We start from the raw sequence: 26,567 nt of genomic DNA, 5'->3' as shown, positions 1-26,567 counted from the left end.
CTTCACTGGTAATGAACTGGCGGTGTTTTGTAGGTGCTTGTATCTCTCGCGTGCCTCCCTTCTGTGCTGTATGCGCGTATGGTCGTACTTCTCGCAGGCACTGTGGTGCAAAAGACGAGCCGCTCATCCAGATCACAGTGGACAAAGGTTAATACATTCAGTGAAGAAGCCTTAAAACCTGCTGCTGTACATCACACTGCATCACTGTCCAGCGCTGATATGAGACAGGATCCAGTCTAAGGGGTTCAGTATTTCAAGTCGAAAAAACAATCTGCAACTTTTTCCGTGCTCGTTATAAAGTTCTTTCTTCAAAATGAGTGAAGTTGGGAATAAAATAATAGAATATAACAGAATCTAGATGTAAGTGAGGTATAGAAATAACACGCGGAGCTACAAGCTGTACTTTAACACCTCCCTTTGTTGATGCTCTCTTTGTTCTCTTTATTTTTATCTTATTACTTTCCATTTCCATAATATGGGCAGTTACGGCTTATTGGATACACGGGGAACAATAAACCAAATGAAATTAACTGTAAATCAATTCTTTCCTTTTAGAACAGAAAAAATCTGTAGGAAAATCAGTTAGAAAACCATTCGCCTTTAGCACCAATACTTATTTACTACCTACATATTTTTCATCCTATAAGGAAACTTCACATCTTGTTTACATTTACAGTGAGCTGAAATCACTGTTGATGCTTTATATTCTGCAAGATTTCTGTCTTTGTGATGGATGTATTTTTATTTTAAGGAACATAAGTGTTTTTTTCTTTCATAATTGGCCTTGGAGGCTGTGCGGTGTGTTTGCGTCGCCTCTTTCATCTTTGTACCTTTCTTATCTGCCAAGTATTGCACGTTTTTGATTCTATTTCAAGAATATGTGCTCGTGTGTGTGTAGGTATGCAGTATTATCATTTGCTTTAGAAGTGTTATTAGCATGTATACTGTGTGTGTGTGTGTGTGGGGGAAGTACAAGGCTGTGCCCAGAGTGGCCCGGTGGTTGAGCCCTGTGGAGGGGTGGAGCAGACATTGAGTGCAGACACACCCATTCATCACTCTGAAGCAGGGAGTTCATTAAAATAGCCCACGCAGCCTGAACCGCCGCAGCCTTCCCTCCTAAACAAGCAGGATTAAGACAGCATATCACCACACATACACACACACACACACACACAATATTCATACTGCAGTGCCAAAAGCCAAAAAAATACCTCCATAAACTCCTCACTTTTAAAAATAGAATGCGATTGGAATCAGTGTTGTCAAATGTCAATGTCTTTAAGTTTGCTTCTTTTCCATACAGGAGCTAAAGGCCTTCGTTTGTTATTTTATGTCATATAAGATCAGAAAACATCACATCACGTCAGATCACATCATGCCACCATATGTAATCGCAATGAATCGCTCCGTGTCATGTAAGATGACATTTTGTCACATCGCATCAAGGTAAGATCACATTATGTTGCATCACGTCAATTCACTTCACATCCAAACCGCTGAAGCTGAAGCTGCCGTAAAGCTTCTGCCATTCTTCCAATTGTCACAAGATTCTTAAAGAGAAGTACAGTGAGCTGTGCTGATTGCCACTCGGTTCTCCCGTCACGTTCCACACAGGCTTCCCTCTCTTCTGCACAACATTTGGATTTGGTGGCTCAGCTTGTCTCGTCACGTTACGCCACATGAGAAGATGCTGCTGACAACTAACGCAAAAAGCATCACACACACACCAGTTTGAGCCAGTTTTCCACAATAAAGGACCAAAGAAGAGGAAATGCGCATTACTTTGCTCCCTAATATAAGAAGCTATATTAACCTATAAAAAACCTTTGAACTAAAAACCAAAAGTACAATTATATTCCCCTTATATCAATATAGAAACTGCATGTGTGTTTGCTTATGAAGCTGTTTGTATACTTTGGTGTTTTGCATTTGTATTTTGTATCATCTTTTCCTCGCATTCTTTCAACTCAGCATGTAAAACCACTGAGAACCACTGAATTAGTCCTTGAATGTGTAATCATACGGGGCCAGGAGACTCATTCTAATTCTGTGTATACCCAAGAAATACATTCTGCTTTGCATATTAATATTAAATGGGAATGTATTGTGAAAATTAAAGAAACAATGTAGTTGCTCATAGTTAAGTGGCTGAGATGTTATTTTATTTTCACTAATGTAAAGTAGCTCATGTAGATCTGTTGTGGGATGGATCTAATATACGTACATAGACTTCCAATTACTTTTTCGTAACTGAAATGTTTGATAAGGCACATTTTCTATTCGTCGGCACTTCATTTGGCTTCCTGTGCTCGCGCAGACAGACGGCGCAGACAGCACAGGGAGTTATTTTCTCCAGTGGTTGTTGAATGTTATTATGGAAAATTGAGGAAATTACTAACTGAAGTAGAAACAGATGAGCCACAGAAGTGAGAACATTTTTAAAAGTAAATTACTTTTTTTTGTCTCCAAACTCGAACTGAACATCACGCACAGATGATATCCAGCAGTTTGAGATTATTCAAGTGTGTGTGTTTGTGGAGTCGCGTGCTCTCTTTGTCTCTCAAAAAGACAATTAGCTGTTATTCAACGGAAGGAAAGGAACACAATGCCAATGTGTAAATGGAGAAATAAAGCAATTTATTGGATTGTAGGTTGTTATAACCAGCGGAATCTGGTCATGACAAACAAAAGAAAAAGAGGGAGTGGTGTGACTCATGGGCTCCCACAGGTGAAGCCTGAGCAGAAGGCAGAGCAGGAACTGAAAGAACAATAGATCAAATACTATGAAAGCACAATGCCCAATGCTGTCAGTGGGTGATGAATGATTTAGAAACAGAGAATGAATTAATTACAGAATAAGAAAATAACCAACAACATCAGTGTATTTCCTGTCAGCTTACATGTGTGGAATCGACCTACCTGTCTGAAGAAACAAACTTAAAACTCCAGCTTTCTATCTGTCTCTATCTGGCACTCTTGCCTGTGGAAGTAGCCAAGCATCAGTCTGAGCAGGTAAACTACAAAAGGGGCAGAATCTATAACATAATGAGTTCATATTGGAAATGGAAGAGACACTGATTGCTAAAATTAATGAACTGATGTCCCTTGGCACACCTCTCGCATCGCTTCCTGTTAGTACAAGTCAGAGCATTGTTTGTCTTTACGCGTGAGCCCAATGACACAGCTTCTAGTCCAACACGGTCTTAAGCCTCCCGGTGGGGTTTACCTCTTGGTGCCTCGCCGCAATCTCTGACCTTCTGCTTGGCCATTGCTAGAAGACGGCTGTACCTGCATCATGTGATTCCATGTGAGTTTCTGGGAATAAAAACATGGTTATGTATACATTTATTTTCCAGGAGGCCTCGTGCGTGACGGTGCATTTATATTTGCGTCGGTGGGGAATCTTGTATGTGTTCTGACTTTGTGATACTCTGATGTTCTGTTGTGTGTTTGCGGGGTTTGCGGACGGCGGTGCACTGGAGCAGATGTGGCATTTAAATGGCCTTGTTTTTGGGAAGCAGGTGGCTGAGTGTGATAGATCATAGATGTCATCTCTTGCCTCTGCTTTGTTCTGTATTAGTGCCTGCAGAATGACTTCCTGTCTGTAGTGCTTCAGTGACACCCACACGGGCGCGACAGACACGCACATGCACACACAAACGCGCTCATGCAAGTATTAGTGGTGTCATACAGATACTATAAGAGATTTACTCAACAATGTACACACAGTCAAGGGTTGGGTGTCATTTGGATTTGATTGAATCTGACTAGTATTATTAGTAGTAGTAGTATTCACTGGCTTTTTACAATTTGTATTTCCTTTTCATCTTCCTGTCCCCTCTTAATGAAACTGTTTCACTGATCTGGTTCATGGTCGTCAGTCACCAATCTGTCCTGCTCTCTTCTCTGGAGCTCTGGACTCGCTCACACACCAGGCTGAGACATCAGGAACTGTGACAGTCAAATCAACGAGGAATTGAAAGGGGAATAAAGATAGAGGAGAGATGAAGGTAAAACAAATGTTGTATTGTTTGCTGTGGATTGTCAGGGTAGTGCGTTACTGATGCAGCGATGCGTGGTGTTGAGGCCAGGGGGACTGGTGCGGCAGGAAACAGTGCCCCCTACTGACCAGGCCCGGAGCAGGGAGTGGTCACAAATGAAGATTGAAGCTCGACTTCCTTTTGCTTTTGTCTCTCTCTCTCACCTACATCTACATGAATTAGCAGACTAGCAGAAGTACCGTTCACATGCAACTTTGTTGATATATTTTGCTTCCATTGACCGACTTTTTTTGTGTGAAACCAAACAGAACCAAGCAACAAAAGGAACAACTCAAATATTGATTGGGAGCAGAGCACAAAGGGCTACAGGGTTTTAAATCAACTCATCAATTCGTTTGGAGACACACAGACATGCAAACACATGTAATTCACACACACACACACGCACACAGAGAGAGAGAAAAAAGAGCGGAGCAGATATGATAAAGGAGTGTTTTCATCTCTGAAGTCCCACAGCAGCACAGCGTTGGACCTTTCCTCAGTCTAATGACCTACAAAAGCCCACTTGCACAAAGAGGCGGAAGAGATCAGAGAGTTTGATGTGGAAAATGTTTTAGTGGGATGTTCGCCGCGCCAACGTTTCCATTCAATCACGTGAGTTTAAAGCCCTCAGAACACACTGGATCAAGTTCCAAATTGATTCTTTGATGAAGGAACTGAATTATGTTTGTGTGAGATATTTCTAATGACGCGCTCACCTGTGTGCTCGGGTCTGGCTCTATTCTCTATTTCTTATCTCATTGTGCCGCTCTTTCTTCCTTCGGAGGAGAGAGGGCGTTGGAACCAGCCCATAGCAAATACAGGACTAAAAATAATGACTCTGTGTCTGTGTTTGAGCTTTGCTGCTCTTTGCCTTCCCCTCAGGAATAGCTCTCTAAATACACACTACGCTGAAGCCGCCGCAGCTCGGGGCCGCCTGCCTGCCTCCTCAGTCATTTTCTTCAAATATCCAAACGCTTTATTGATCTGGCCTCCGTCGGCCTTGGATACACCAGTGTCTGTCCGGTGCCATTTTCAGTGTCTGTGCGTGTGTGTTTGTGTGTGTGTTTGTGTGTGTGCGCGCGAAACGCCGTGTTTGATCAAACTTGTGAACACGAAAGAGAAACAAAGCAGGGAGCTGAATACGAGCAGCAGAGAAAGTGTGTTTAATTATTGTTATTATTAGCCTGCGATGACATCATGTCTCTGCGGGACGGAGAACGGAGTTTGAGAACAATCGCTAAGTTGGGTTGGGTTTTGTTTTAATCTGCTGTTTACACAGACAGCTTGGAATTCTGGGAGTAATAATGATGAAACATTAAACAGTGAAATGATCGGCCAAACAAACACTAATTAGTATGAATGAGTGCGGTGCGAGGTGATGTATCCGTGCTGTCCAATCACAAGCAGGGGAAGAATCAGCGGGAAATGTGGATAATTGAACCCCTTCTGTTCAATCTGTTCCTATAGATTTGTCAGGCTCACGTACATCGTCTCCTCTTTCTCGTCAACTGTCTCTTCCTCTTTCCAAAACACGTCGATCCGCAGCTTCGCCTTCTGTCTTCGTCAAGCGCCTTCTAATAAAAAGACACTCAGAACCTCAGTCTGGTGATTTGCCTTCACAATCGCCGACTACATCGTTCATTATTGTGCCATTTTAATTCACAGCTGCAGCTTCTGGGGTATTTTTGCAGACACAAAAAGGCCAAGCTGAGAGAATGTTTTTTTCTCAATTTGTCTGGGAAAGAATAAACCATATGTGTGTGTTCAAGACCTGAAGCTGCACTTTTAGTTTTGGCTCAAAGTGTATGTGCTGCCTAGACAAACTTGTTTAGCTTTAGTTGGATCATTTACACCTTAGCATCAAAGGATTTGCTTATTAGCCGTAGTAAGCTCGTATCTGCACTTGGTATTAAATTCAGCTGTAAGATTTAAATTTCTAAGTTTGACCTTTCTAGTGAAATTAATTGCTGCAGCATGTTTGTTTTCAGGAAACATTCGTTAGGCGTTGTAGAAAAACTGAAACTTGGTCCGTCTCTGGTTTAAACTGAGGGGACAATCATGAAACGTAGCTTTAGGAAAGCCAGCTAAGGCACTCACGTCATGCCATTGATTGTCTGATTGCGATATTAGCCTGGCTGACAGCTGCTCTCGCTATGCCTTAAATAGCAGGAGGTAAATCATGCACACCATCGGGGGCTGATTGAATATGTTTATTTAATTCTTGCCTAGAAGCCAAATAGGCAGCAGGAGGTCTTATTATTGTAACTGCAATGTATACCCACAACATGGTGTCTACAGTTGGAAAATTGCCGGAAAACGGTGGCTGTCGTTCAGGCTGAGGTGATGAAGATGTTCCTCCCAGTGGGTTTGATCCCTCTGAGGTGCAATTTATCTCTCTGGTGTCGGCGGTATCTCCCACTGCAGGTGATTCACGGCTTCAGATAGGCCGAGCTCAAACTTCCTCTCTGGGCACTAGAGCAGGACCAACTCCCTTTGACTGATTCTTTGCACGGTAGATAGTCGGCCGGCGAAAGTAGATATCCTCGGCCCGAAGTCGCGTTTTGTCAAAGATAAAAGCTTTCCTCCCCTCTATCTCCCGTTTCATCAATATAGAAGAACACAGTGTGGAGGCAAACCCCAATTTCTCCTGCACGCAACGTGGAGGGTGTCATTTGTAATGAATGGCCTCGAGGTAATTAGAAACATGCTGCTCTTCCCGGAGAAAAACAAGATTGTGAAAAAGTGATGATGAATAAATAGAGAGGAAGGGAAACGGGAAGAATGAAGCACTCCTGGCTGAGAAACAGATGTCAAGTCTATGTTGTTGGTACTCGGCTGTTTGGCGCCGGATGCAGGGGGCTTTTGCCAATTCATTGGCCAGTCTAGCAAGGAGGATTCACAGCATCTCCAGCAGCACTCCACACACACCGCCTGCTTGCCTCGGCGCTCTGCATGTTCGGGTAGCGATGGGGGCGCGCGCGCGCGCGCGCGTGTGTGTGTGTGTGTGTATTATGTCTGTGGTAGCATCGTCTATATTAAGGATGGATCTCAGCCGCTTACAGACCAAAACCAATACAAGCCTCAGTAAGTAGTGATTGAAAGTGGAAAACATTCCGAAAGCCTTTTCCTGTGCAAGTTTGCCGATAATTATGGAAGATGTGGGTGACTACTGACATGTGAGAGTTAATAGCATTTTCTGTCAAAATACTAATTAGTCCTCAGCAGCACCGAGGCTCATTTCAAGAAGCAGCGAGCAGGACTGCAGACATCCAATAGGGAAATCAATATTCGCCATTTTGAATGTCCGTTCGGGTTTCTTGGGTGAAAAGTTCTGGACCCTGTGCTGATATCTGCTGGTTCGGCGTCATCTTGAGTCGGAATCGAACAGATGAAGCCCCGTGCTTTCCGTATGGGCTTGTGTTAATGTGTCTTGAGTGCATTCCTTCCTGCGTTGGTGTGTTTCCGTTTCGGGCGTACTGGTGTTTACGATAAGAGAGAAAAGAAGTATATGTGAGAAAAATGGGAACGATCTCATTATCACCCACCACATGTCTGTGCTGCAGCCTGTCTGTTCCAGTCCTGTGTGTGTGTGTGTGTGTGTGTGGATGTATTGATGCTTGTGCAGCCTTGGAAAGGTAGTTGATTGACAGGCCAGTTAGCAGGTTCACAGATTTTGTGGCGTGTTATGTGTTAGAAAGATCATTTGTGGATACCACTCCTCCTTATGTAAGCTTAGCACAACATGAAGGTCTCAATACAAACGTCTTGACCTTTCTCGTCCTTTTCCTTTCCGCTTTGCCTTCTCGCCACCAGGAGCGAGATAACTATGTATAAGAGATCTTATAGTTTGTTCCAGCCTTCAGTCCCTCTTCAGTTGATCACAGCTCTCAGCTTTACCGCGTGGACAGTCGCACTGCTATTTCAGTATTTCTATAACTGTTCTTCATTAAATCCACGTGTCGCCATCATTTCAACACCTTATTCACACTGTGACGTTCAGGTGCTTCACCACCTGCACCTTCATATCTGGAACCCGTTTTCACCTAAACCCTGGTGTTTGTCAGAGGATGACTACCAATGAGCAATTGCAGCTTCTTGCCATCGCCACCCAGCCTTTACAAATCCCCAGAACTCTCCATTAGAGTTGCCACAGCATCTCCGGCATCTCCACATCATCCCTCAGCCTCCATCTTTAGGGGCTCTGGCCATCGCAGCATTACAACTGTGACATTGGTTATTGGTCACTTAACCACATAAAGGAGAATGACTTTTCAAAAAGTACCAAAACATCTGGAAAGTCCTGTCCACCTTTATGGGAAAAAGACCACAACCTGAGCGACAGGCGCTTGGACGTACACACAACATTGTAGCTCCACGGCCCCGGAGCTACAATATTGTGGGATTCATCCCCTTGATTGTGTTATGCACGTGCTGTCGTTGCAATTTTCTAAAAGTATGGAGCTTTTGGGGATGACTACATCCAAGCCCGTGTCGCTCAGGTTGTGGTCTTTTCGCGATAGAGGTGGACAGGACTTTCCAGATGTTTTGGTACTTTTTGATAAGTCCTTCTCCACTATGTGAGAAATGAGGTTGGAATACATTTTAACTGACCTACAGCAAGTTGCATTAGTTACTGCTAAAGCGATAGAGATGGATGATATTATACACCTGAACGTTCCCACAGATATATTGACATTCATATGAAAGCAGGAACACACATCAGATATTAGTGAGATATATTCAATTTGCTCAAAAATCAAAAAACAAAGAATAACTAATTCCCTTGTCAAGGCAGCTGAGCAATCATGAGGATCAGAAAACAAGCAGACAAAAATGATGTACACATGAGGGATGGTTTAATGAAACACATCACTCAACAGACAGCAGGGACATGAAAAACAACACTGCCAAATGAACCATGCGAGCTATTTTGGTTCGTCTAATCTCAATTTCCCCTCCTGGGTTTGAGCGTCGTGCAAGGTCAGAGTTGCTGTCCAGTTTGTATGGGTGTTTATGCCCGCGCGTCCGTTGACACATTTCAGCTGTCCTCGGCAATTTAACATGACAGATCCGAACATGAGTCAGTATGACAAGCCTCTCAGGTTGCAGGCTGATGTCAATAGCAGATTGTCACTAAGCTCCACTTCTGGAAGACGACCAGGAAACGTGCCAGGAATCCGTGAGGGACAAATTACTCTCAGGCACAAGTCACTCACTTTTACAACAAGTCTTATTATCTTGTCTATTTTTTTACTGGAGGTGATCCAGGGCAGAGTTGAAAGGAAAATCAAGCAAAAATTAAGCAATCTTTCCCTAATTGAGACCAGAAGGCTTTGAAATGTTTTTGTTTCCTTGTTTCCCAAACCTGATCAATGCTTTGAACGAGGAGAGCTGCATGTCAATCAATGTCGGATCTTTGGTTTCCTTTGGGAAAGTGATCATACTAGTGATATTCAGTATGAGACTGATATGTGCAGTCTAACCACACAACGTCAGCATGCATGGATTCATATTTTCTAAACATTTCACATTATAACATAGTTGACTTAGTAACAAAAATGTGTTGACATGTGAGACAACTTAACGTTTTCGCCAAATCAGCAAAGTTTGTACATATCCTATACTGTATGAATTAAAGTTAAAAACATAATCTGTGTTTTGATTTAAATACAGATCCAAGTACAGATGCAACACTTATCCGGAGTAAACAATTATCTTTAATACAAAGCGTTTTCGTTTAATTTTCCTCCTTCTGTTTTTTTTAATGATACTGACTCGTGTTCCAGCAAATTAAACTACTTTTGGACTGCCGACTGATGATCGAGTTTTTCCATCTTCATTAAGAAAAAGGAGACTGAATCTGAAATGAAATGGCTTTTAAGAGAAATATGTTTTACTGTGGAAGTTAGTTTTAGTTTTCCTGGATTTCAGAGGCTAAAACTGAGCCAGTCAGGATCAGCGTGGGCCTCAGTGATTTCCCTTGCTAATGCAGCCAGTATTATTGCATTGTGACCTGCCTGGATTGTCAGTTTGCTTATGCATACAAATGTGCTGCGGGTCATCTGAAGTGTGACTTTATTATTCAGATGATATTCAAGAAGAAGTGCAGCCTGTTTATATGCCCACCCGAGCTGAGAGAATGTGATTGTATGCTGTTGTTTTACAAAAGAATTGAATGTGAGGGACAAGAAAACAGAATGTATGTGTGCGGAAATGCTTTGATCAAATCCGAGAAGAAAAGGAGGTGAACTCTGATGAAAGAATACAAGCAGGAAAACAGACAAATGCTCGTTTACAATGAGCTGTGACTTCAGCGATTCCTGCAATATGTCGTTCCTCAAAGAGGGAAAATATTCATTGGATTTGTGGAAAGTATTTTCTTTGCATATTTCACATTCGTGCTGGCAGATTGTTCACCTGATCCATGCTAATGCTCTGACATGCATTTGTGAAAATATTCAGTCTTCAATAATATCTCATACAAACATGCGGCAATTCAGGCTCTTTCCTTTTTTTTTTGTGCACGGCCCCGGAGCTAAAATGTTGTGGGATTCATCGCCGTGATTCTTATTGGCCTAAATATCACTAGAGAGATTTCATCACCGGTGAGCTGAAAACATAGAAAAACGCGTGAAGCTTCTGCTGCAGTTCGCCGTCTACAAGGCGATACTGTACCTGCTAAGCAGACAGCTGCCAGTGCGAGAGGAGGATGAAGATGAGAGGGGAAATGATAAAGAGAAGGAGCAGAGGAGATACAAGAGAGGAGGGAAGGGAAAATGAGATGAGAGGAAAGGAAAGTAGAAACAAAGGAGGTGAAGGAGACAAAAAAGCCTCAGCGTCAGCAGTCAACATGTCAAACGGCTCTCCAGATTACCCTGCACTTCCAGACCTGCAGAAGCTTTAGTAACACACACACACACACACACACACACACACACACACACACACACACACATCTTGCAATTTTCATCGATTTTGTCTTTCATTTGCCATCAATGGAGCCGCACAGCAACGGAAACAAATACATAAATTGTGATTTGAACTTGTGGACTCCTCTTTTTCCTTTTTGAAACATTTTGATTTGGAAATTCTTAAAAACCAAGGAAAACAAATTGTACAGAAAAAGTCAACATTTTCCATGTATGTACAACATTTAAAAAACTCAAAAGTTCAACAACATTCTACCAACATTATGCTAGTTTTCTAGTAAAGGATTTCTTTCAAATCTGTGTCAAATTGTAACATTTGTGACATTCAGACAAATTTGTGGCCTATAAATGTCAAATACTGTGAAAATGGCCGTAATGTGTCAGAGTTCAGAGAGTGAAGGAGCTTTCAGTCAAACAGCCAAACAGCATTGTGTCACTGATTGAACGTGTCAATACAGGCCGGATGTGACAGCAGCTCAGTGTGACTTCACATATGGACTCAATGGAGCTACTTTAGTAGTTTAGTAGAATATTGCTGATGGGTAGAAAAATGTGTCACTCTAACTGCAGGTTTCACACATGCTGCCATCTTCCAAATGTATAAACCTGCCCACAGACCGTGACGCTGTGACTGTGTGTGTGCCAGCTGACTGTGCAACACACAGTACTGTGAGTTGGAGGTGTGTGTAGAGTGTACTGTTGAACTGTTGTTTTTACATGACAGGGATCAGGTCGATGCACAAACACACACAAATCTCACTTCATTAAAGCAAATTGCAGGATGAATCATCAAAGAAATATTCTGACATGCAGAATTCAGACGATTTACATGTGATTGTAACAGAACAGTTACCATGGGAACACAAGAAAGGGTATTTTTAATCACAATGGAATAAAGAAACACACCAGCTTATTGGTCAAGTGAGCTCATGTTTCGACTTAATATTCAGTGTGTGTAAGCAGGGAGAGAACGGGAGGCGACGCTCACACTCCTGATTTTGTGCTAAGAAAGCTGAGGCATAAAAGCTGTAATAAAGTTTTAACAAGCACAATCACACTGAATACTTTCTGGATCCTTGCACTGTTTTAGTGGCAATATGGTGAATTATACAGCATTGACTCATATTAAATCCACTGTTAAGGTTTTTATTTACTAAACGATGTGAAGTACTGAGCTAAACCATCACCTTTATCCCCATTTCATTCTCAGTGTATGTGTGTTGTATGATCATAAGTCAATCATCCGTCCTTTGACTCTGTCGACTCGGCTCAGCTGTTGTCGCTGTCTTGTGAAAGCTTCACACACACTCTGTCACATTACACAACTTAACGCACCAGTTCTGAACTTTATGCCTGCAGACTATCCTCCCCTCTGTTCCTGTTCACCGTGCAGCTCGTATGTGATTCATGACGCGTCGTTCATCACATTATGGATCATAAACGACAGTGCGGTGATGTGGTATCTAATGCAGGGTTGCCAGGTGCTGTGTGATAACAGAGGACGGGACGCACATACTGTACCTCTCTGAAATGTGCCGAATAATAATTCTGTATTCATTATTCATTCATGCATAATGAATATTAAATCAATTTTCAAAAAGATTTTTTTTCATTTTCCAGTTTGACAGCCCACATTGATCTAAATACATAAGCGTGCCATACTATCAAACATAAAAGAGGCCCAACCCACACAACAACAGAGGCTCGTCCTTAAAGTGATGTAAAGGGCAAGTTGCAATGCGGTCGAATAGGAATGAGTGTGTCTGTCACTGTGTGTTCCTGTAACACACTGACTAGAGCTCAAATACACTGTAGGCTCCTTATCATGTGCAGGACAGCAGGAGGCACAGTTATAGATTTGGTACGTTCACAACTGCACACATATCTGCTGTTGTCTCCATGTGAAGAACCCGCTGAAGATCCAGGAGCCCCGCCTTAGACGCACAGTCATGGGGTGCTGTGTTATGTGTGTAACTCCGCCCCTAATGTGTGGCCCTACCCCCATTTTTGGATCTAACTGGGAGCAGAGGGGAGTTTGTTAGGCTGCAGTGTTCGTGGAAGGGAAAGTGTTTATGTGTTAGATTTGTCTTCACATGTGATATGTCGGTGTCATCAGTGGTTCTGGTTAAGTGTGTACCGACCCGAGGCCCTTTTATTCTTACCCAGTAATCACAGCCCAGGTAACCAAGGTAACGTCGGCCTAGATGCCGTTTTGAACCCGCAATCAGTGTGTGTTTGTAGTAACTTTGTAGAAGCTGTTGTTTTTCGTAGCCAAATGAATTCAAGCAAGTTCCCTCTGAAATGGTTCAGTCAATAAGAAGACAGACACTACAACAAATAAATCAATTGGAGGATGTGAACATTTATTTAATACCCTCTCTCTCTCTTGCTCGCTCTCTGTCTCTCTGTCTCTGTCTCTCTCTCTCTCTCTGGCCGCTACATCCAGTAAGCAGCATGTAAACAGGATTGATTAAAGCTTTGTTTTTCACGGAAACCCATCTGCCAAGCCAATCAGATCTTTCCCTAATGTGTGACCCAGTGTACATCTCAGATCTGTATTTAATCCAGCAGTTAAAGAGCATTAAAAGAGCACATGTGCAGCCAGCGGACCAGGTCTTCCAGAGTTGCGGTTAGAGGAATTACCGAGCGTGTGGCTGAGATCCCAAGTAAAGTGGACTCCTGATTGTTATATCTAAGAGCCTGCACTCTGCACCCCTCCACACACACACACATGCGAGGCTCGTCCCTGGAGGGGGGGAGAGGGCCGGCGTATATGGGTGACGCTAAGTAGAAAAGAGTGTTAAGTGTGGTTAAAAGGGATAGCAAACAGGAAAAGAGAGGAAATCGGTTTGGGGTGCATGGACAAAGCTGCTCAGTGTGTAAGGTAATATTTTAATGAGCCGTGGTTACCAGATCATCACGAGAGCCCCAGCTGAGCCAATCCAGCTCTCAGATCAAGGCAGGAGCATTAGAGGGAAACGCTGCTGCTAAACTGTCACTCAGGGCAGCTTTTTAATGCTCCCAGAGCCAGAGAAACACTCCTCACGCTGGCTTTTAAATAACATGTTTCCATTTCACTAACCCCAGTGTTGACTGACACTCGGCGCATCCGAATCGTTCATCTCTTCCCATAAATGTTGCAGCACAGCTCAGGGGATCGGTGCAGTCATTACATCAGTGCAGCCTTAGTTATTGTCTTTAAGGAGGGGTGTTGTAGATCTTCATGGCTAATGGGGCTGATATATAGCAATATACCACCGCGGTTTTGGAACCACAAACCTACACGTGTATCCAGAGTTTGATTCCCATCTGGACAACAAACAGATTTACCTTTTATTTTGCAGTTATTTGAGGGGAGTTTCAGAGACAAAGCCTCCAATCCTCACATTTCTGGGTTAGATAGGAACCATAAATCTTTCTTATTGAAAATGTCACGTCTGCCCCCCGTCCCACTCGCTCCCGTCTCCAAGAGAGGCAAAGAGAGAATGAAGTAAACACAAACAGAGAGTCTGGACATATGTTGTTGGAATGCAGATAATTGATGCTCTCCGTCCTTGATCTGGAGATTAAATATTCATTTACAGAATAAAGTACAAAGCTGAGAAAAATCCTTCAAAGGGTCTGAGTGAAAGTGATAACACAGCACATATCAACATTCACCTGACGTTAGGTGGAATGCCATTATAATATGTGCTGTGCTTTCATTCCGGGGCCGAACGCAATGAAAGCAGTTTTCAACCTGGGGGCCTTGAGCTCGGCTTGCAGGCTGGCAACCGAGCCACCAATTATTTCACCACAATGTCAAGGTTGAACCGTAGACTCTCCACATTCTGAGCTCATGTTTGCCACTCCACATCCAAACACTGAAGCACGGCAAAGCAAAGGTCGTTGTAAAAAAAAATGGTGTCCGAGCTGTTGTCCCGCAAGTTTCAGACTGAGACGGCGATCGGGGAGCAGGGAGCGGCTAATTAAGCCAATCCAGTTTCATATATCAGTAATCCTATATGACCTCAGCCGCTGGAGAGAAAGTATTGTTGGCTGGTACACAGAAAGCTCGCTTACATATAGAATGATGTCATAGATTTCACTTTGTCCATTAACAGATCATTTGACACTGTAATTAAAAACACCTCACGGTGATGAATTAATCAATTCTCCCGAGAAGATTTGTAAGATAAGCTGAGAGCAGATTTTCCTCACACGGCAGAGCGGAAGGTATGTGTGGTATTTAGTATTCAGATACTTTGGAGAGGAAATAGATGGGCTGCCTCTGGAGCTGAGTGGAAAGGGCAAAGGAAAGGAAGAGTCAAAGGAGGTGGGAAGAGGAGGGAAGCAGTGAGTCACACGATAGAATCTTCATCTTATTCTGGCTGTTTCATGTGCGAGTCCTACAGGTCTTATTGTCAAGTCAAAATCAACTTATTCAAGAGTTTCCTTTTATCCAGCATCAGTGCACCAATCTGCCTTATTCTCTTTTTGGTTCTTTCTCATCTGCTCAGGCTCCCGCACAGCAGATGATCACGGCTGGAAACTCCTCAATCAATCAATTTTGACTGACTTTAAAAGTCAGCGTTACTGGCTTTCCTCTGGATGATGTTATTGACAGTTTCAGCACATAAACTGAACAGGACGATCTTTTATTACTTTTTGACCTAAAATGGCAGCTAGAGAAAAAACCGAAACGTGTAACAAATTGTAAAGCAGAAATTGCAACAGCTGTGATTTTAATACTCGTACCAAATCTGAGTTGTAGATCCTGTTAAAGTTCCCCGCTGTCATCACTGTCACACACACACACACATACAGAGACACGCACGCCACCTCACACTGCCCATTTGGCACCATATGGACGGCCTCAGGGCTCTTTGCGGTCGCCGGTGCCATTGGCGTGATGGTGCTGTGACGTGCTCAGAGAGAAGCTCATTATCACTAAAGGGTGGCATGTGAGCCGCGGGTTACCTGGGAGGGATGAGCCGCCGAGACGCAAACAGGGACGGGCCGCTGAGACACCGACAGACGCTCTGTGCAGCACTGCTTCTCTCAAACTATGCTGCAGAAATGTCACATAGAGCCGTTTGGGATGAGGTTTTTAGATAAGAAATAAACAGTTATGCTGTAATGGTTGGATGAATGACAGCACACAGCAGTGCATGAACTTAAATAACGGACAATATTGTGAATATATTTTGACCGGATTGTACCCAAGGTAGGCAAAAATATGTTTACATTTACCCCCAAAGATTTATCAGGATAATGCACTGTACACTTCAGCATACCTGTAATCAGTCAAGCAAGTGTGTGCAGACTTTGTAAGACGAAACGATATGATTTCATACATGTACAGCAGGTCCAGTTTTCCTTTGAATTGTGTGATTCTATGCAGCAGCACATTCTCAGGAGACGCTGCATCCTCACTTAGGCAAAACAAACAAATAGCCAACTCGCCTCTCTGCACACACGCCACAAACACGCCCTCATTATTACTTTAGATTAGCTCGCATAAATGCCTGTAAGTGTGCCCAGAAAACCCAAACACACGAGCCCCTGCAGCCAATCCATAGAGGAGCAGTGCAGGACAGAATCAGTTGCAAACACTCCAAAAGGGAATTAAGCAGGTCAGTCAAAAATTAAACTGGCTCTGAAAAGGGATTCTTGCAGCATCATGTCTGCATCGTGTCCAGAATGCATTGCAGGGGTCAACAGTGCAGATATGTCAGCCAGAGAGGAAAGATGTCTTCGACCTCTGATTTGACCATATTATATTAAAATATAAATGTATTATTAGCGGAAGTGTTTGTGAAATGATCTATAGGTTGCTATGGCGATTAATGATTCCTGATTGTCAGTGCATTTACCAGCGCAGAACCTTTGAACAAGTGGAGTGGACAAACCCCCCCCACCCCCCCCGTCCCCCCGCCTCTTGGAGTGGGTAAGTGTCCTTCTCCTTGGCAACGGCTTTGCTCAAGGGTACGGAAGAAAATCATGTATGTGTGTGTGTACTTTCAATTACCTCTGCCAAGGAGTTTTTGATGAACACTTACATTTCGTCAATAACGCGGAAATAATTTGAACTAAATAAATAGATGCATAAGGAGGACTGCTCTACCTTGGCGGAGTATTGCAGACATATATATTTATTTTGCCAAGTAGTGAATCCAGATGGTTGTGTCAGAGATGGATGTTTGCCACAACACATGTGCTGCTCCACAGAACGCTGCTGTTGTCGGGGGGAACACTAACAAAAAGAACCTCTCCATGCTCCAGTAAATCAGCTCGTTCGGCTCCCTGTATGCTCGTCTGCTCTGATAGTCGTGTTTTAATGATGGAAATAACATTATTTGCATAGCGGTTCAGTAAAATAGGTTAGAAAGTGATGTTCAGTTCAAACAACCAAGCAAGCAGCATATGACAAAAGCATGACAAGATAATGAAACAAACAAAGTGAAATGATGAACAGTGAAAGTGCAGTTTAGTCCAAGTGTTAAGTGTCTATTGACCCCCACACACACACACACACACACAAACACACACACACAACGTTCTCAGACTGCATGGTGGCTCATAAGAGGTTGACACATCTGAAATATAACTGGGGGCCCGGCCAAGAAATGTCCTAAAGGTTATCAGCAAAATCAATTCCAAAACTCCCAGGCAGCCAGTGCAGGAGGCAGGAATGAGAGGAACGTGTTCACCAAGAATTTGTCAAAAGTTTGCAGCTAGATCTCGGCTGCTTCCTCAAGTTAAAAGCAGTTCAATACTCCAAACTAAACTACTGAGAAGATCCACCCACCACAAGTGGCTCTCTCACCCTGCATGAGTGTGGAAGTGTTTGCGCTGCATAATGTTCCAGTTTTAATTGTCTTTTCATCACACCTCCATGATGAAGTTTCTGTAAATGAAATGAAATGTTTCTGTTTGTGTGCCTCCATTGTAATTGCACATTTACTGCACAATGATCAACTCTACCATCAAATAAGCCCTCAGTTTACACTTGAGTCCTTTGGATATCCGGTGGTTTTATTTGGTGGGAGTGTGCATACATTACAATATAATGAGGAATTTGGGAAAATATGTTAGAATAAACTCTGAAAACAACACAAACACAGCAATACGAGTTCAATCACTAGAATAATATTTGCTTGAAGATCGAGGGTTTTCTTGGTGTGATTGGCTGTTGATTTACTTTCATGATGACCGTGCTTAGTGTGCTCGCTTGTTTTGGATTTAGACTAAATGTGTTCTGCGTGTTTCACGTGTTATCAGCAGATTCAGTATCATGTACATCAGCGCACATGTGAGCAAGAGTGGAATTGGTACATGTGCAGTCTTAACCACCCTGACCAGAGCCAAACACCACTAATTACAGAATTAAAGCACTCTTTTAGAAAGAGGAGTATATGGCTGCCATGGTAACACAGGAATTTATAGGAAGGATGGGTAACCACCGAGAATTGGCTCGTCAAAACATGTCACAGGACTCTGACATCCAAATTACTGCTGCTTGTTTCCCAAAGCTAGTGGCTGTAAAAACCTTTATTAATTACTGTTATGAAAAATGATTCCAAACATTCCACATATCCTCAGTAGCTGAGGGTCTGAGGGTTGACGTCTAATCCCACATGATAGGTTTGTTCAGTTTTAGGCCACCAGTCACCACAGCCTGGGTGGAATCCTCCGTGCAGCTGACAGGTGGGATTAGATCAGCGGCAGGTGCATGGAAACACGCGACTGATAAAGTCTAAAGTGTGCTTCAGCTTCGATGTCATAACTGTCAGTGAAAACCTCTCATTGTACTTCATAGTACATGAAATATCTGTCTCTGTCTGCTTTCTTTCCCCCTGCCAGCTGGTGATTAGATCAATGCAGCCCAGTGGCACTGAGCCCAAATGGTGCCAGAGATGCAAATGTACTTTTCCTTTTGTGGTCTGCTCACCCTTGTTGTGTTTCTGTCTGCATTTTGTCATCTGTCTTCATGGCTGATTCACTTGCATAGAGGACATTCTGCCATGCTCAGATTAAGCTTCATTCTTGTCTTCTTTCATGCTGTGTGACTGGGCTTCTCTTAAGGCTCGCTCTTCCTCGTTCCCACGCGTTGTTCTGCACCTTTATTATTTATGAATGCATGCAAAGCTACTTCTGGAACGGGAACCCTGCATTGCTCCAGCGTAAATAATACATTTTGCACGAACCTGCAGTCTTTCAAAGATATTGGTGGACTTTAAGTGGAGGAACTCAGCGTTGTCCTTGACTACAGAGTTGGTTGTTTTTATGGACTGTACGGTTATTATGATGCAGAATTGAGAATCAATCAGTTTGTGTGCATGAGAGAATCACATTATTTAAATGGAACTGTGATTGATACTGACAGAGAGATGCACTGGCAAAAAGAACAATGTTTGGGGAATCAGCAGTATCAAATACAAGTAAAATCTTGCCAAGAAGTAAGACAGTGAAAATAATCAGATATGAAGTTGGTAAGTCAGTCAATCCATCCATCAATCAATCAATCAATTAAATTATCTGGAAATAAGTTGAATAACGTTTTGTATCTAAATGATAATCTAGAGTTTTAGAAAATGTTGTAAATGTGAGAAGAAGTGTAATTTTGCATTTTCAAAGGAAATACAAAGGGCCGTACATAAGTGGGTAAACAGACTTCACAGCCAAGTTAAATAGGGCTGAAGGGAGCAATCAAAAAGCACTGTGTTGTTAGGCACTCAAGTCGCTGGTATGTGAAATGTGAAGTGTGTGTGTGTGTGTGTGTGTGTGTGTGTGTGTGTGTGTGTGTGTGTGTGTGTGTGTGTGTGTGTGTGTGTGTGTGTGTGTGTGTGTGTGTGTGTGTGTGTGTGTGACAAGAGCGTGGTAGAAATGGCTCCCAGTTCACTTGTTCCTGAAAGCGGTAGAGGGCCAGCTTCAGCCACACATACAGGGGTTGTCGGTGGGCTGCTTTAGTGGCGTCATCAGTCATTTCACCCGGGCTCCATTTTCGATCGTTCTTATCTGCTCAGTCAGTCGCTGGAGCTTAATTGTTTGAGTCGGAGGACCCGAGTGAACACTGTTTATTCTGGAGTGACTTATATTGCTTTAAAGCAGCAGAATAATTTTCTGCCTCAGCAAACGCATTGTTGGATGAAATGTGGAAATAAAGCTTGAAGATCCACTTAGCATTACTTTGATCTTATTACAGCTTAGGCCTCGCTCACGCATTGGCTATATGTCAAATTTATCTCCACAGCTGTGAATATTCATTTAAATTCATGAACACATTACGTTACAGAAAATATTGTAGTGTTTCAAATGCAAATTATTAAGTATCCACACACTATAAATCCTGCTAGAACTGTTGATGCATCCAACACAACATTTATAAGCATATTTTTGTGTTTGAATTTTGTATATCTCTTGTTTTTATATACAGCATGTGATTATGCGCTGGCAGCCCAGAGAGTTTCTGTGAAACAGCTCAAAGGCAGAAATGAGCAATTCTGTATTTTGGTATATTTTAGCAGTTAATAACCTGGAGTGCCTCCTCGGGATCAAACAAGCATTATATTATATTTTATTACTACGTGTTTGAGGCCAGAATGTGTACAGTAAGTTCTAGTACAGCTGCTGTAGATGATGTCTGTCTTTTTCAGCTTTTCAATAAGACACATTATGTAGAGTTTTACAGTTGTAGATGTGTTTACTTTGTAGCCTTTGCAATGATTAGAAATGAGCAAAACTCACTCAGCTGCACTTTGACTCTTCCCTTCACCACTGTGCACAATTGAAAACAGGGCATTTTTTCTGCTTTTCTATAGGTGTCAACCTCACGTTTTGCTCAGTACACACTTGCTACTCTGCTAGGTAACACTACAAAAACGAGGGGACAGAACAAAAAGCACAACAGCCTGTCATGGATTCAGTTTACGTTTTGTAAATCCAACTGTAAACCTCATTATAATGACGGATGCAAATTTCCAGTGTGGCAAAGACCATACAGTGTTTATTTGCATTAAATTTGGTTCAGTGTAAAAACAAAGGAGTTGTTTGTGCTTTTGTTGCCAGTGGCGCTGCTGCGTTAAACCCACAGTGTCTGACTCTCCCTCTGTTCCCCTTGTCTGTGCGGCGTGATGATGCAATAGGACAGCTATCTGATCCCTGCTGCCTTGTGCCGTGTGTCCGGTGGCACAAAACATGCTGCGAGGACACAGGATGAGTCAGAAGCAAGCAGACCTCGCTGAAACACAATTTCAGAGGTGGAGATAGAGATAGAGAGCGATAGAGATGGACAGAGTGACAGAGAGACTCGCTGTGTGGCAGAGAACTCCACTTCCACTGAGATGACCTCTGCATCCATACCCGAGGGGACGTTTCTCAACAGGTCTGAGCTTGGCTTCTGGAACTAAGTACTCAGCTTCACGTAGTCTGCCACTTCTAAACGAACACTACAGCGAGCCCAGCGGGGAGGAAATGCTAAACTAAGGCCACAGTCTCCCACTGCTGCCCAGTAAAGTCTCTCACCATTGTTTCCTGTGAGCATTGGACATACCTGGGACACACTCTGAAACTCTGAAAAGGGATTGTTGAACAGTGTGACCTAATCAGTCATCGATCACTGTTGCTGCTGTTGGTGGACATTATTTACAATATACTCATACAGTTTATGGCCACTTTTGGTGCATCAGCTGAGCACAAAATGGCTGAAAACTGAAGTAAACAAGTGGCTAGTGAAGAAACCTGAATGTTAAATAGGACACAAATGTAATGCTGATGTTGTTGAATCATCTGTTGAAACTCCTCTTGATGATGCATTCAATGAAGCTCTGACATCTCTAATTCAGGATGCTTTAGCTACTTAATTACATCGGATTAATTAGCTTTGATGTCAGGAACGCAATGGATGGAAGATGAATGTTTCAAAAGGAAGAAAATATTTTGGTCATTTTTTACATTGTGTCCCAGCCTAGATAAATATAATGATGTAAAGTCAATAATGTATAAATGTAAATGCGGTCCGCTTTGGTTTTTCACATCCATGATTGGTGCTTTCAGATTTTCTTGTGCCTCTCTTACTTAATTGCCAGTCGAGCCATATGCTGCAATGTTAATTTTGCATTTGATTACATGCCAACGCTGCTCCCCAAGAAGTTTCGAATTTTGTCAGGTAATCAGTCTTTCTGCTGACAGGCTGTGTGAGGCTCGTCTCTCACTTGTTGGTCTCTGGAATCTGTGATTTCACCATGGTAGTCAGTTGTGTAATGTGCAAATCTTTTCTCTTGCTTTAAGTTATCTGCAGGATTGCACAGGATTTGCGGATACGAAAACATTCCGGGAGCAAATTCCATCACTTTATGGAAATGGCTATTCCCTCCATCCATTCATCTGGGGACTTAAGTGGTGCTTACTGGCCCGTCCTGTCATTCTAATTCCTTTGTAAAGCTGTCACTCCTGCCACATTTGGATTTGCTGCGTCTAAGATCTAAGACGCATTTGATTTTCACCTCAATATTATTATCAAGAGAAGTGTTTTTTACACAAGGAGCAGAAATAAATGTCAGACGTCTTCCCACATACAAGGAGACTAATTAGCACAATGAGCGCATGCTGTAAGATCCATTCAAAACATTGAGCTATTTCAGACGTACAAGACAGACAACCTGATATGATATCATTGCCACTTCATCTTCATCACCCTTTCTTCTGATGTAGCACTAATAAGACAAAAGACAGAAGAAGTCACTCCAAACCGATGATAGATGTATCAGCGATAGTTTCAGTGGATTCTATCTCTACAATTTTCTTCTTGCAGTCTACAGAAGCGATTTCAGTTATTTCCAGAGATTTGATTCTGGTGTTAAACATAGCTGTCAAACACTGAATTGAACTGAAAGAGATTTGTGTTTTGACACATTTCTACATTTATCTTTTTGAGCACCTCCTTTTACAGTATAATCTCTGCACTGTTGTGTTGTGCGTGCCTCAGGCAGAGCTCAAGTCTGGTGGCCTTATTCTTAGCACACTTTACAATGTTAAGTACCTTTCTTTGATTCCAAGAGAGAATTGAGATAAACTATCACTTATTCAGAGGATGCGTTACCCACAAGGCAGGTGCTCTGGTTGAACTTGGCCTGTTAACTGCTTTAACAGAAGAACAGTCCTGCACTAAAATAGAATTACCTGCTTAAAGTAATTTCAAGAGTTTTGTAAATACAACATATTGTATTTATGCTGTTTTCACATTCGTGGCTTCTATACGTTTAAGTTTGAGCTAATACTTATGACATGTTATAAAACTGAGCATTGTTTCTTGATCTCATTACATTATAATATTCTATTAAACTCAACATCTGTGCCTTAACTTTTTTTTTTTCTCGTGTCGAAATATGTCAGCACCGGTCACCATGGCTACTGTGTTCCATTGATATTCTCTGCAACGCCACAATAGATTTAAAGCACCTTTTAAATTGCCTCTGAACTGAAAGATTAAATTCTGTTTGACTAATTAGCTACTTTTTAATTTTCTGTGTTTTGGGCGTGAGTGTAATGGTTCTTTATGTGAACTAAGCGAAGTCTTGGCCCTGGGCCTTACTGCCCCAACACAATCAGTTGTGTGTCACATTCAGATAAGAGGTAAATAAAAATGTCTAACATAAACAACAACAACATTGGTTTTGTTTTGCCCTCCAACCACAATAGCCATCTTGACCTTGTCCACTCAGCTGTAAACACACTTTTCTGTCTTATTGGTCCCATCGACTCACTGCAGCTATTAGGCAATAGACGCTGTGGGGAAAGTTTATGATATGGGAGATGTGCGAGGGCGTACTTTGCACATTGTTGTGGTGATATTTCCATCCATTAGCAGCAATAAGAAAGGATGTTCTTTCCATTTGCTTTGATGGAAGCTTCTGTGAGTATTAATACAAATGGAGACCGTGTGAAGTCAAGGACAAGGCACAAGGATCACCAACTGTGTGATATCTTATGTAAAGTCCTGCCTTAAGTCAATCTTAGAAAACAAGCTTAATTCAACCCATAGCATTGTTATATGATGAGTTTTATGCTTCAACGTGAGGAGCCATTCTGTCAGCCAAAGGGTGCAGACTGACTCATACCCAAATGTGAAAAGATAATTCTCACTTTTTACCAAATGTGTTTCGACACAAAGCCTATCAGGGGATTTTAGTGTTATTCATAGATGGAGGTGACAGCTCATGGTGCATAGTCAGTGCTGCAAATATACACGACACATGGCCATACTTGATTCATGCCATTGAGTTATAGTGAAGAACTGCACATGGTGTCACCCTAACTGTCCATTAACTCTGTCCAGAGCCTACACACATAGATGAGCTACACCTGGAGAGCAGCTTTAAAGGGTACATGTGCCTCTCATGGGTCAAAATGAGCCCAGTCCAAACTCAAATGAGTTTCCTCTCTTCATGATTCTCTTCTGATGAGCCACCTGGTCTCTGCGTCTTATCCATCAGGTGGAATAATTTTCCTGTTAACTCGCTTCATCAAGCCACCTGAATACTTAGTAAAAACGTAAGTAACGTTAGTCAAAAAGGTAGATGTAAATTCTACTTAGACAAAAGTTATGACACCGCAACTGTTAAACGATAAACTGGTAAGAGATAAAAAATAATTAGATGAGTTTAGTGTGCTGCTGCACGTTTCATCTGCACTGTGTCTGCGCCACAAAAGCTAAGTGTTGAAAACAGTGTGAATCATGTGCTTTAAAATGCAGCTTTTCAAATGGCCTCTTTGCATATGATTTTTTTTATCACAACAGTGTATTTCCCTTCTTCAGATGTGTGCCTCAGGGTGAAAGCATTATTCTCCAGCACACTGTGTTATGATGAGTTTACCTTGACTGACAGTTGTTTCATATTCAGCTATACTGGTAGCTGCTTGCTTGTCCTACATCGGCTGCATTCAGTTCTAATGTTGAACTCTTACACTCAAACAAGATGCTGACAATCACACCCCCAAACTCTTGGCTCCTCAGCATCCTCTCAGAAATCTGCACATGATGTTTCTCTACAGTCACATGCACCCCGACTGCCTCAGCTGTCTAATACTGTACAGCACAGAATTTGAGCCTACTGTTAAGATCTCAGGCAGCTCTGGCTGTCAGTACAAAGGCAAACACTGCAAACCAGCCCCCTTTCTTCTGCTTGCCCCTGCCAGATAAGCAGGAGTTGTTCTCTTTTCATGAAACCAAGCGTTTCACTAATTTGAGTAGCTGCACTGGAACAGAGTTCAAAGGAGAGCTGTGATTTGTGACTGCTCCTCTCATGAGAGAGGCTAGTTCTGCTGGCAATAAGATGAGCCACTGATTGCATTGTTTGTTCTGCTCTCCACGGGCCCCTCAGATGGAGATGGAGAGCAGTACTGGACAACAGCCCGCTGAAAGTACATGAAGATTACTGAGCTGTGCACAGCCCAGACAGAGCACATAAACAGCATTACTCACCTCCCAGGTCGGGAGAGAAGACAGAGACGCTAAATAGGCTTTGTTTGCCCTCTCCACTACATATCACATTACATATCAGTTATGTTTGTAGTTTCTAAGGTTGTACTGCTTTTGTTAAAATGCAAGTATGTTTTGTAGAAGCTGATAACACAGAGAAAACATTCATGTACCACACATGTACACATGAATGCAGACTACAAGAGAGCTGAATTATAATAGTTTGTTTTGCTTAAAGAAAGCTGCTTACAAAATATGGATATCTGAATTGGATTAAAATTCAAAGGGAGCAGTATGGTAATCAGGCTCTTGCTTGTGTTTGTTGTAATGGTGCTTGGTATTTAAATGACCTGGCAGCAGGTAAGCATCATGGGGGAACGTGCTCCACGTGGCCCTCAGCAGGCTAATCCGTAACACAGCAAAGGCGGCTAGTTAAAGCCTGGAGATCCATGCTTTGTGATTTCAGGAGTCGCTCTAATTGACCACCACTGACTGCCAAGCCGAAGCTGTGGGACCTGCTTGGCTTCAGCCCAAGCGAGCCAGGAACCTACACATCGGACTGCTGCAAACACTGGAAGGCTGACCACTGTTTATTTTGCTTTTTGCTTTTTCAGAATGTGGGAGAGAGACCTACGGAGCATGTGCAGAAGGGTGCTGCTGCTGACCATCTGTATGGTGTCTCTCTGGGGACAACTGACCAGCGCCTCATCGCACAGGAGTCACATAGGTAGGACACCGCACACGTCTGTCTAATGTCTCTCACAAATGGATTGGTTGCTTTACATGCAAGTTTCTGAGATACGCTGGTCGACACTGTGTTGTATCTCACCCAGAGCAACACAAATCTTCTTCTGGGCTTCTGTATTTTTCCATGAATGTTTATTAAAAATGATGGGATTCTATATTTTTCGATCAACATCCAGGAGGCAAATTCGCATGCCAGACTTTAGCGTGTTTAGATTGTGCAGCGTAGACCGGTGGGCCAAACGCTGGAAGTTTCATCAGCATAAATGGCAGCAGGAACAACAACAACAACAAAACACGGGCATCATCCATTAACTGCCTGGCTGACTAGACTTTAATGGCTCTTATTGAGGGAAGGGAGGAAAGAGGGAGAGCATTACTCATCGACTT

General features: G+C 42.6%; 1 protein-coding gene across 1 annotated transcript in view; it reads left to right on the top strand.

Annotated features, from left to right (window-relative positions):
• tafa3a (TAFA chemokine like family member 3a) overlaps window positions 1-26,567 on the top strand; it is a 61,149-nt gene that overhangs the window by 9,324 nt on the left and 25,258 nt on the right. The window contains exon 2 of the mRNA XM_076141194.1: window positions 26,048-26,160. Coding sequence (XP_075997309.1) covers window positions 26,049-26,160 — 112 coding nt within the window. The 5' untranslated portion in view covers window position 26,048. The remainder of the gene's footprint in view (window positions 1-26,047; window positions 26,161-26,567) is intronic.

The sequence above is a fragment of the Genypterus blacodes genome, unplaced genomic scaffold, assembly GCF_046128005.1.
Source record: "Genypterus blacodes isolate CSIRO-AG114 ecotype Tasmania unplaced genomic scaffold, CSIRO-AGI_Gbla_v1 ptg000017l_1, whole genome shotgun sequence".
In the NCBI taxonomy this organism is placed as follows: Eukaryota; Metazoa; Chordata; class Actinopteri; order Ophidiiformes; family Ophidiidae; genus Genypterus; species Genypterus blacodes.
The sequence above is the reverse complement of the archived record's forward strand: the minus strand, read 5'-3'. Positions and strand labels throughout refer to the sequence as shown.